Genomic DNA, 12,000 nt, shown 5'->3' on the forward strand with positions numbered 1-12,000 from the left:
ACACCTGGCCCTGGCCCTCACTGAAAAGTTCTGGGGAGGGATTGGCGGCCCCAAGCCACCACTTATGCCTGCGGAACCACTCTTCTGCCACTAGGGGATGCCATCGGAGGGAATGTGGGCCTCTGTGGAGCACCGCTGCTGAGGCTGGGCCGCTTGCTGCACACCAGGACGGAAAGACCCTTGGCACACATCTCCGCACTCAGTTCCCACTGCCGCCCAGGAAAGTGATCTGATGATACCCATTCTGCAAATGCAAATGTACACACCAAGTCCAGCAGCACAGAGGAAACAGCTAGGATTTGAACCTAGGTCTCTGATTCTGCAGCCTTGAAGACGTTTCCACCCTTGGCTCCTCACCATGACCCTGCTTTGTCTCTCCGCGTGTGGTGGTGGTGGTGGTGGGAGAGGGGCTTTTCTCCCACCAAGTCCATTCAGTGTGTCCCCTCCCTTTTTCTGGCACACTTCTTTTCCCCCTCATTGTACACTCATCTCGAACTCCCCTCCCACACGCGTCTCCTGCCATCCTCTCTCCTCGGTCCAGAGCCCATACACTCAGCCTTCTGAGCATCCCGCCCACCTGTCCCCCATCTCCTTCCTACCTCCCTGCCTTGGTCCAGCACTATCCTTGCCTGCCAGGATCCCTACCTGGGCCTCCTCCTGGGCTCCTAGTCTTGGAGAGGGGGACACCAGCAGAGGGGGCAGTTCTGGGATTCAGGATTTGTGTGCAGGTCTGACTTGGATCTCCTGCTCCCAGGAAGGTCCATGTCCTAAGGAGAGACATCAGGCGGTGCACTCACCGCCCCCCCAACCCTCCCACCTCAGTAGCCTGGGAATCAGAAGCCACCTGCACGTCACCCTGCCCATGTGGCCAGACACCAGCACAATCCGGAATTTCAGGTCTATAAATCACTTAGGATGGGGGTGGGGGCACATAAAGCTGTTCTCTCACGCTGGTCTGCCTGCTCGACCTCTTGTCTCCTCCTCCAGGTACCCTCCCCCCTTCCTGGGAGACTGGCCCAAGGAGGGGCCTGGGCATAAATAGGGAGCCACTTTGGGAGGGGCTGGCCAGACAAGCTTCAGGCAGAGAAGGTGAGGAGGGGACTCGGAGTCTGGATGGGCAGGGGAAGCTGGGGAGGTTTGAGGCTCAAGGAAGGCCAGCACTGGGCTCCGGCCAGTGACTGCCCTGCTTCAGCCACACTTCCCTCTTCTGTAAAATGGGCCACCACTGGGGTTGAGGGAAGCCGGGCCCATTCAGTACCACCCTGGGCCCAGCAGAAAGCCAGGAGCAGCCCCTGGCAGCGGGGGTGTGGAGTGGAGGCGGTGGTCCAGCTGGGCCCTCCCTCCCCTCCTGGCCTTTTCCTGGCCTCATTCCTGCTCATGTGTCCCAGGCAGGACTATGGCTTCTGCAGCAGCAGAGGCAGAGAAGGGGTCTCCGATTGTGGTGGGGCTGCTGGTCGTGGGCAACATCATTATTCTGGTGAGACATCCCCAGTGCTGGGAGCTGAGTGGGTGGTGGGGATAAGGGGGTAGTCCTGAACCTGGGGTGGGTGCCAAGGGCCCGGCACTCCCCAGCAGGCCAGTGCTGCAAGCTCTCAAGTCAGAGCAGGCTGGTTTTGAGTCCCAGTTCTGCCTCTCCCCAGCTATGTGACCTTGAGCAAGTGACTTTACTTCTCTGTGCCTGTTTCCCCATCTATAGATTATGTCCTCATTCTGGGGATATTACTATGGATTAATCCATGTATGGCCCTCAGCTCGGAAAAAGTGCTTGACAAACGCTAGCTATCGTCGTTAACATGATTATAGACATAAGGCGCCTGTTCGGCACACAGGAGGCCCATAATAATGAATAATAACGATGTCTTTTACTTAATATTTAATGTTGTTTAAAGAAAATATGTCATATCTGTACATGGCTCTGGAGGTAGACAGCCTGGGTTCAAATCCCAGGTCTGCCACTTTCTATTGTGGAACCTGAGGCCAGTGAGGTCCCTTCTCTGGGCCTCAATTTTCTCATGTGGAAGATGGAGATAAAATAGTAATGCTGAGAGGACAAAATGAGTTATTGGATTAACGTGCTTAGGCCCTTTTGGCACACGTGGTTACTCTTCGTATTGGCCATAACAACAATGTTCACTACAGCTGGTGACAATAATGATCACCACACAGAAACCAGTTAGAGGCCTAATGCTTGGCACCTAGTACGTACTCTAGGAGTGTTCGTTTGATTGTTGTCAGAGGTATCCACCAAGAAGTTTCCTCTCTCTTGTTCCCCATCCCTTACCCGACATGTAACCAGATGTTTCAGTTTCTCCATTTCAACAAATACAAGTAATAGGAGGATATATACTATTTTCTCCCCTTTCTTGCCCCAGATGTAGCTCGTTCTACATCCTGTTTCGTGCCTCTCATTTCTTCCTGCTCACATAGTCTGTAGCCACTGCACAGGAGTCCTCAGAGAGCCTCCCCACCCTTTCTCACAACTGCATAGCACCGCGTTGTGTGGCATCCTGGTTCCTCTACCCACGAGGCTGCAGGGCATCACCTTGTGGGTGTGTGATTTTCCCGTATGGGCAGGTGTATGTGTAGGATTGATTTCTGCAGGTGGTATTGCTGGACCAAAGGGTTGATGCCCTTGTAATTGTTCTGGCGATGGCCAGAGTCGCCTCTTCCACAAATAACACTAGTAAGGGAGGACGGGTTGACCGAGCAGCTCCTCTGTGCCAGCATGTGCTCCAGGCTTTGCATGTGGCATCTTGTCTCCTTGAAGCAGCTGGCAGCTGTGAGGGGTCAGGGGTCTGGCTGGGCCTTCCCTTTCCTCCTGGTCTCTGTCCAACCTCATCCCTGCTCATGGAAGGCGATGTTTTTGCCGCTCTTATTATGTGCCCACTTTACCGAGCAGGCAGTGGAGGCTCAGAATGGGGAAGAAGCTTGCTCACAGAAACTCCTGCAGCCAAGGCTGCTGCCCCTGAGCAGACCTTTCTAACCAGCTGTACTGTCCAGCTGTCAGGCCTGGCCCTGTTTGCTGAGACAGTATGGGTGACGGCCGACCAGTACCGTGTATACCCTCTGATGGGCGTCTCAGGCAAGGATGATGTCTTTGCTGGCGCCTGGATCGCCATCTTCTGCGGCTTCTCCTTCTTCGTTGTGGCCAGCTTTGGTGTGGGAGCAGCGCTCTGCCGCCGGCGATCCATGATCCTCACGGTGAGGCCCCAGGGGGAGGGGGTGGGGACGGGAGGGTCATAATAGCAACCACCACCACAGCCAGTGTGTGTTAAGCATGACACCACACTCGGGCCTCGTGGCAATCATTTCATTTCACCTTCCCATAACCCAATGACCTCGGCCATCCTTATCCTTTCAGAAAGAAAACTGGGCACAGGGAAGGAAGGGAAGGAAGCTCTCCGTACAGGAAGACGGCTCTTAAGTAGCGGGACTGAGATTTGAGCCTCAGCTAGTTGGTCTTCAGAGTCTGTGCTCATGAAGTCTGTCAATAGCAGTGGCAGTAATAATAGCACAGCTACCATCTAATGAGCACTCACTATTTTTTAAATGTTTTACATGGATTCATTCATTTATTCCTCACAACCCACCATGAGATACCATCATCATCATCATCGCGAGCCCATTTGACAGAATTGAAACTGAGGCTCAGAGAAATGAAGTTCCTTATTGAGGGTCACAATGCAAGTGAGTGACAGAACCAGGATTTAAACCTGAGCAGTTCAGCGCTTGAGCCTGTGCTCTTAATCTCTGCCAACAACAATAATTGCAACAATACCCACACTTTCCAGGGCATTTCATGTACCTGGACACTAGACTAAGCTGTTTAGAAAATGAGCTCTCTCAGTCCTCCCTGAAGTTAGTGCTTTTCTACCCATTTACTGGATAAGGAAACTGAGGTTCAAAGAGGCCAAAGCCCAGGTGATAGGGAGAGCAGTGATTTCAATCCTGGCCCCACTGACACAGAGCTAATGCTGTGCTTCCTCTACATTTGAGGGCCCTTTAGATTCCCAGGAGCACCTGCTTATTCAATCAACAAATGTTTATTGAGCAAGAACCATGTGCCCAGCCCTATGGTAGGCACTAGGGCAGGGGTGTCCAAACTTTTTTCAACATTTTTTACCAAGGGCCATATGCGGTAAAATTCACAAACAGCGGGGCCACTCACTCGAGGTGAAGTACGTACTGCCTCACCTGGTTTATTTAAGTAAACTAAATATATGTTTGGAATTTGCTGCGGGCCAATTAAAAATGGATCGTGGGCCGCAGTTGGCCCGCGGGCTGCAGTTTGGACACCCCTGCACTAGGGCTATGTAGTGAGCAACACATAAAGCCTTTGCCCTAGGGGAGGGTGCTCTGAGAGTGGGAGACAGTGACCAGGGAAGGGAGAGCTGCAGCGGGGAAGGCAGAGGGAAGGCCTGGCAGCCAGAGAAAGCACCTCTGGGAGGTGAGGAGTGAGCCTGCGTGAGTATTCCGGGTGGAGGGAACAGAAAGAGCAAAGGCTCTGAAGCCAGAGGAGGCTGGTGTGGCTGGAGCCAAGTGGGGGTGGGAGGCAGTGAGGTGAGGGCGGATGGGGTGGTGGGGAGAAGACTGGGGAGGGGTGGGCATGAAAGATGAGGGGAGAAAGGGAAGGTGGGCCTTGATAAGGACTTTGGCTTTACCATGAGGAAGATGGAAAACAGGAAAGACTGTTTTCCTTCTTTTAAAATTTCTTTTCTGCATTTGATTCTCTGGCATAACAATTTAACAAAAGCCCTAAAAGTTCACCCAACTAGCAAAAAAAAAAGTTTGTGTCTTTTCTCTCTCCCCTATTAGTTTGCCATTAACAAAGACACAGAATTGAAAACATATACATTGAAAACATATATAATTGAAAATATATATTTTATGGGACATTTCAAACCTTGACCAGAGAGAATGGCGTGATGAACCCTGTGTACCTATCACCTAGTTTCAACATAAACAACCACAGACTGGCCCACTTTGTCTTCTCTACGCCACTCTCTGCCTGCCCACATTTTTCTTTCCTGCGGTATTTTGAAAAGTCCAGACACATTCCAGACACCAAGTCATTTACCTGTAAATACTTGAGTTCCCCTTTTCTCTGAGTGACAAGGACATTGTCTTAAAGCAGTCAGGCATGTTGGACCACACTTCACCCCGTTGCTTCAAGGGTGAAGGTGAGAGGTGAGGACTGGAAAATAATTTTCATTAAACATCAGCCAAGAATCTTTCTTCCTTTTTTTTTGCACGACCACCATGCCAGTGGCCCACCTGCAAAATTCACCCTAGCTCCTTCGTATCTGTCTTCCAATACCCCGTGTGTGTCCAAATGTCCCTGGTTGTCTCGAGAATGTCTTTTTTTCTTTTCTAAAGTAGACATTTGTTTTACTGCATCCAAGCCTATAGTTCAGCAAACACTTTACATATCTTTTCTTGATTTCATTTTCCCCTAACATTTCATTATGAAAAACTTCAAACATGGAAAATGTGAAAGCCTGAGCAGCGAACAGCTGTATGCCCACCACGTAGATTCTACCGTTCACACTGTCCTACACTTCAAAAAAAAAAAAAGTGCATTTCTATCAGTGCATTCCTGGGGCCGGTGGGGGCGGGTGTGCGACTTCATAGGCTTTGCCTGACGACGCTTTTGCCCCTTCCCTCCGTCTCTCCGCAGTACCTGACGCTCATGCTCATTGTCTACATCTTCGAGTGTGCCTCCTGCATCACGTCCTACACCCACCGAGACTACGTGAGCCGGGCAGAGGCCCGGGGAGGGGCGTGACTGCCGGGGTGGGGGTGGGGTGGTGAGGGTCTCGGCTGAGGGTGGAGGCCGACTGCTCTCCCCTCCCAGCCCAGATAGACCCTATTTTTCCTGGGTCTCTATTTCCTCCGCAGATGGTGTCCAACCCATCCCTGATTACCAAGCAGATGCTGACATTCTACAGTGCAGACACGGACCAGGGCCGAGAACTGACCCGCCTCTGGGACCGCATCATGATGGAGGTGGGCAAGGGGGGTGAGCAGGGCTGGAGGACCTGGGGGTCTGACCGCAGAGGGAGGTAGGGCTCCCACTAGGCCCACTGCTAGATGATATCCAGTCGTGATTCTTATGAGGGAGGCTCTGGTCATTGTCATTTTCCAGATGAGGTATACAGCTCCCCCCAAAACAAAAAGGGAAAGTCATTTGCCCAGGTTGATATGGTTGGTAAGTGACAGAGCTGGGATCCAAACCTGGAAGCCTAGATCCAGAGCCCCTGTTCTTAATCATTACACATATGCATTAACAACACTTAATGAGCACTAACTTCTGTTTAGCACTGTCCAAGGCACTTGTCAAGCTTATTTAGTCCTCACAACCACCCTGTAAGGGAGATCAGCTTTTTGGCGATGAGGAAACTGAGGCAAGAGGTTGAGTGGCTTGCACGAGTTCACACAGCTAGTAGGTCATAGAACCAGAAGGATTCAAACCTAGGATGCCAGGTTCTAGAAACCACGTTCTTAATTAAACCCAACATGACACAGCAGCACAGAGAATACTGGGGATCCAAGCGAAACTGAGGTCCCAGTTTGGCTCAAGTCACACAGCTAGCCAGGATTGGAACCCATGCTTGAAAGAGCCTATATTTTCATCCTTCAGGGGCCATATATTAAACATCCGCAGGGCCTAGGAGAAGCCAGAAATCCACCTTTTGGTGTCATTTACCTCAGGTTTTGTGGACACCTAATTCAAAAGAATTTTAAAATAAATCAGAGTGTGGGTTTGATCCCAACCCTCCATCAGCCTCTTAGTCCTAGAACAAATATCTTCTAGTTCTTGCTCATACCCACAGACACCGCCTTCCTCTTTGAGGCCCAGGACATGGGGACGTTGGGCCCAGTTGGGTGCAGGACAACCTTGTCGTTCCTCGCTGTGTGACCTCAGGCGAGCAGCTGTCCGCTCTGAGCCGCAGCCTCCCTGCCCCCTGCCTTTCTCTCCAGCAAGAGTGCTGTGGCACATCTGGTCCTATGGACTGGGTGAACTTCACATCAGCCTTCCGGGCGGCCACCCCTGAGGTGGTGTTCCCCTGGCCCCCGCTGTGCTGTCGGAGGACCGGCAACTTCATCCCCCTCAATGAAGAAGGCTGCCGCCTGGGCCACGTGGACTACCTGTTCACCAAGGTGGGTCCCCTCCCCGCTGCTGCACCTGTCTGTGGTCTCTCTGGCCCTCTCTGGTTCTTCTATCTCTTCCTCCCTTCCACTGTCTGTCACTTCCTCCTCCCCTCTCTGGCTTTCTTTCTCTCCCTTCTCTCTGGTTCTCTCAACTCTCCCTCCTTCTGTCCCTTCCTCCCTCTGCAAGTCAGCAGGATACATACAGGGGCTGTCTTCCTCAGACCTGGCATCTGCAACTTTTCTCAGGTTTTCTGGAAATACGAGCAACAATAATAATAGCAATAGCAAAACACCAATAACAACCTACATTTATTGAGTTTTACTTTGTACCAGGCATCTTTCTAATTGCTTTAAGTTTTTATCTTATTTCTCACCACAGCCTGATGAGGTAAAGATGATAATAATTCCATTTTACAGATGATGAAACTGAGAGGTCACTCACTAAGGAAGGAAGGATGGGGTTTGATTTCAGTCAGTTATGCTCCACACAGGTGCTTTAACTCCTGAAAGGAGGGTGCAGAGGCAGAGAGAGAAACCAGAGGAGGTTAGGCCTAGAGAAGTGGTCCCAGTGGTCCCTCTGGCTGCGCTTGGCTGCCTGGGCCCTTCGGCAGTGTATCTTACATCAGGTGTCATGGAGAGGGGAGCCTGTGTGCGCGCCATCACCCTCTCAGCCTCAGACAGACCTGTTTCCAGCTCAGACTATGTGCAGAGCTCTTCCAGGCATCATCTCATGGAGTCCCCACAACTGCTTTCAGAGGGCAGTGCTGTTAAGGTCACCACTTCACAGATGGGGAAACTGAGGCTCAAAGGGTCGGACTCCTACTTGGGCCCCACAGTCAGCAAATGGCAGAGCTGGCCCCCAACTTGGTCCTGCCTGACTCCAGGGCACACACTCAGAACCTTTGTTCTTGGCTGCTCCCAAGTCGGGGCAGGGGTCCATGAAGGTGACTGGCGTCGGGCTCTGGCCCTACTTGGCCTCTTCTCTAAATGAGGAGACGTCGGCACTGGACTGCTCCTAAAGGCAGATTTCAAAGCCTTGGAACTTGTGGGCAGCATGGACAGCCAGCTCTAAGCACAGTCGCCCTCAGGCTGTCATAGTGACCACCGGGAAAGCACCTCTTCTGCAAGGCCTGGATTCAAGGCCGCATCCCTTCTCCCTGAAACCACCCTGGGAGGTAGACTCTGTTATGATCCCCATTGCACAGGTGAGAAAACCAAGGCTCAAGGAAGGAAGTGATTTTACACAGTGACTCTTGCTTTCAGTAGCCAGCCTCTCTGGGCATTTTCTCAAACCCTCGTTTTCTCCCTGCCCAGGGCTGTTTCGAACACATTGGCCATGCCATCGACAGCTACACATGGGGCATCTCGTGGTTCGGGTTTGCCATCCTGATGTGGACGGTGAGAGGCGGGGAGCCAATGGGCTGGGTGGGGTGTGGGTGTGGGGCTATCCCCCTTCACCTGACTGCCTCCTCCTCCAGCTCCCTGTGATGCTGATAGCCATGTATTTCTATACCACATTGTGAGAAACAAGAAGGGAAGGCCCTGTGCACGCCTCGGCCTCCTGCTCCTACTCCTGCTGCCTCTGGCTCAGGCCTGGATGACCGCCTGACCCCGCCCCGTCCCACCTCCCTCCTCCTTCCCTCCTTCTACTCCCAAGATCTTTTACAGGTTTCTGAGCCCTACTGGGAGCTGGGGGTGCCCTGAACCCCTGGACATGTACGCATGGGCCCTTCGCCCTTAACCTCATTTCATTTGTTGATTCCTGGCCCATGTATCGGTGTCCTCAGATCTCACCATCCCATTCACAGGTGCCTCTCCTGTGCTCCCTGAGCTCCTCCTTCATGGTGGATGTCGCCATTTTTACTGAGTAGCTTGTGCTTGTCTATTTATGTTCTTGGTAGACTGGGATTGCCGTGAAGGGGGGACGAGCTCTGTCATGGTCATTTTATTGTCCCCAGCACCTCCCAGCACTGAGCTCAGCATATCTAATAATAAATCAATACATACTGGTTGAGAGACTTAATTTGTTTTCTTCTGGGGCAAAAGTGAATGAACAAAAACTCTTCCAATGGAAGTAACAAAAACCCAACTGGCACTGACTGAAACATAAAGTGGAATTTATTGGCCCATGTAACTGAGTCAGTGGGGCTGAATCTAGGGGTTCAGTCTAGGTTTCCAGGAAACCTGCTTCATTCTAAGGCAGGATTTCTCTGCAACACCAGACATACATCTTTATAGCTAAGCAACACAGAGGCGAGAAAGGGCCTCTGTCCCAATAGCTTTAGCCAAGATCAGGGATTAAATCTCGTCTTGGGTTAGGTTCTAGGCCCACCGTTTTGTTAGGCAGGGGAGGACACCTGGGTTAATGATCCTGCTAAGGAGGCATCCAGGGGTGGTGTTGAAAAGGGTTATTTATCAAAGGAAAATCAGAGTGCAGGACTGCTGGACCAGTACAGGTGACAGACATCCCTGTTAGGGACTAAAGCTTCCAGTAAGTTCTCTAAGGGTACATGACTGACAACAAACTGTTTAAGAATTTCATCATTGCTCTTTTGTTCTCTCTGAAGTAGGCCCATCCTTTGGCCATTTTAAGCAATTAGGCCCTGCCAGGAGGGCCTAATTGCTTAATTCCTTAATTCCTAATTCCTTCCCATCACATGAAGTTTCTCACAGCCCTCATTTACTCACTGGTCTGCTGAAGGTCTGCAAATGCTGAATTCAGATGCCAGCTTTTAAAAACATACTTTAAAAAATCTCTAATGGTCAAAAAGAAGTCATTATCTGTTAAGGTGAAAAATTGAAAACAACCTAATATCCATCAGCAGGGGATGAGTTGCATAACTCATGTTATATCTTTGGACCAGAATTCTCTGTGGCTGTTAAAAAGAAGATAGATCTATGTGAGCTGATATAAAAAGATGTCATAACGGTATAAATAATTGTAAAGCATATATGAAGATGTTCATTACAGTAATCTAAATGAATATCATTAGGGGACTGGTCAAATTAGGAATGCTATGTCTATACTCTAAAACACCACACAGTAGTAAAAAATGAAAACTACCACACAGTAGTTTTAAACTGGAAAAATGTCCAAGAAATGCAAAGTAGAAAAACTTGCAAACCACATACAGTATTTTTATTCCTATAGATACATATACAGGGTTGGTCTTTTAAAAGAAGTGGGTCAAGGTTTTTAAAATAACATTTAAATGGGTCATAAAATAATGTTTAAAAGAATAGAGAAAATACTTTCCAAAAAGCAAAAATAATTTGTAACCCTTCCATTTAAAAGTTTAAAAAAATTTAGAAATGGAAGTGTCCCATGTTCCACTTTATAGAAACACGCACCCCCCCAAAAAAAAAAATCTGGTCCAGCTCCCTAGATAATTGCTATTAACACATAATAAATGTCCTTTTTGACTTTTCAAAAGTTTATGTCTACGTATCTATGTATACTTATATCAGCACGTACAGCTGTTTAGTAGAATTATGCCTTAAATATTGCTTTGCCACTTGCTTTCTTCACTTAACTATGTATTGTGGTCATCTTTCCTTGTCAGTATATAAGAATTCACCTCTTTCTTTTAAATATTGCAATGTACTACAGAGTATAGCTGTGTCAGAGATCATCATGCGCTGTTGTTAAGTAAACAAGGCAAGGAACAGAATAGTATGCATAAGTGATTTCATTTTTGTAAAAATTATGTATACATGTTTCCCACGAAGGACTCCTTTGCGAAGGGGAGTGGAATGGAGGGCTGAGAGGAAAAGGAATTTTCACATCATATGTATCTTTATAATGCTTAAAAAAAACTTTGTAAAGCTCATCTATTACTTTTCAAGAACAAAGAGTAGTAAAGGGATTTCTAAAATACTAAGTGATATACAGCTCTACTTTCCAAGCCAGAATTTTAAGACACCACTTAAATGTGATGTCATATTTTAACCCAGAAGAGCCCCTCCAGGTTAAGCGGCCTAATTGGCTTTTCTGCAGGCCCTGGAATGAAACTCCTCCATCTCTGGACACATATTTGGCCACCTTGTAAACATGTCTAGGAAAGGGGGAATTTCGGCCTAATCTTTTAAATTCATGTATGTCCTCATGAGCAATTTCACAATGATCTCATCTATGACTCTGATTCTCTGAGACAGGCAATCAGGCAGCACTGGGTTCTCACCAGCCCCACCATACTCTGACCCTCAGTGTGCCCCTCTGTGAAATGGGGGTTCCAACAGTCCCTACTTCATAGCATATGGCCCAACACATTCTAAGAGCTCAGGAACTGGTAGACCTTTTTATTATGAATCAGGAATCTTCTCGACCCAGTGTAATCAGAATGAAATGCAGAAATACACTGCCTGCTGAGTGTGCAACTATATCTGGTGAACACCAATTTCAAATGTTTGGGGCTCCACCATCCTCGTACAGAAGCTGATTCTCTGAAGTGACTCAGATATTTGCACTAATAAAGTCACACTTGAAAATGCTTGTTGCTTTTGCTGAGAGATGTTTAATCCATGGGCTCAGCATATGTTAGAGTTAATACAATGGTTTTTTTGCCTGAGGATCTTTAAAGAATATTTGAGAAATAATGGAGATTAATGTATTTGTAGATAATATTTGGAGATTAATGGAGATTAATGGAGATATGCATAAATTCAGTTTTGTCCTTAAAAACCACACTGATTTCCTTAAAAATCATATTTAATGCTATGAGAAAATTCTTGCAAAATTGTTATGTGAAAGAAAGATTATAAAATAGCGTGCCAAGTATGATTGCTTTTCTGATAAAAATATAAATAGGTGCACATTTGCATTAAAATTGTTAAACAAAGTCTCCCCAA

The 12,000-nt window shown here is 48.5% G+C and overlaps 1 protein-coding gene across 1 annotated transcript; it reads left to right on the top strand.

Annotated features, from left to right (window-relative positions):
- The first annotated feature begins 1,396 nt into the window (after positions 1-1,396).
- Positions 1,397-9,141, top strand: UPK1A (uroplakin 1A). Its single transcript, XM_033129236.1, has 7 exons — positions 1,397-1,477; positions 3,001-3,201; positions 5,678-5,752; positions 5,899-6,006; positions 6,982-7,161; positions 8,467-8,550; positions 8,631-9,141. The coding sequence occupies exons 1-7, from the start codon at positions 1,397-1,399 to the stop codon at positions 8,673-8,675; spliced, it is 774 nt and encodes a 257-aa protein (XP_032985127.1). The 3' UTR covers positions 8,676-9,141.
- Positions 9,142-12,000: the final 2,859 nt, after the last annotated feature.

The sequence above is a fragment of the Rhinolophus ferrumequinum genome, chromosome 15, assembly GCF_004115265.2.
Source record: "Rhinolophus ferrumequinum isolate MPI-CBG mRhiFer1 chromosome 15, mRhiFer1_v1.p, whole genome shotgun sequence".
NCBI classification, from domain to species: Eukaryota; Metazoa; Chordata; class Mammalia; order Chiroptera; family Rhinolophidae; genus Rhinolophus; species Rhinolophus ferrumequinum.

Excerpts from the sequence above, each read along its gene's own strand:
- UPK1A (XM_033129236.1), top strand. The coding sequence starts at position 1,397 with ATGGCTTCTGCAGCAGCAGAGGCAGAGAAGGGGTCTCCGATTGTGGTG. Across the intron at positions 1,478-3,000 it reads TGGGCAACATCATTATTCTG|CTGTCAGGCCTGGCCCTGTT; the intron begins GTGAGACATCCC and ends TGTACTGTCCAG. Across the intron at positions 8,551-8,630 it reads TTGCCATCCTGATGTGGACG|CTCCCTGTGATGCTGATAGC; the intron begins GTGAGAGGCGGG and ends CTCCTCCTCCAG.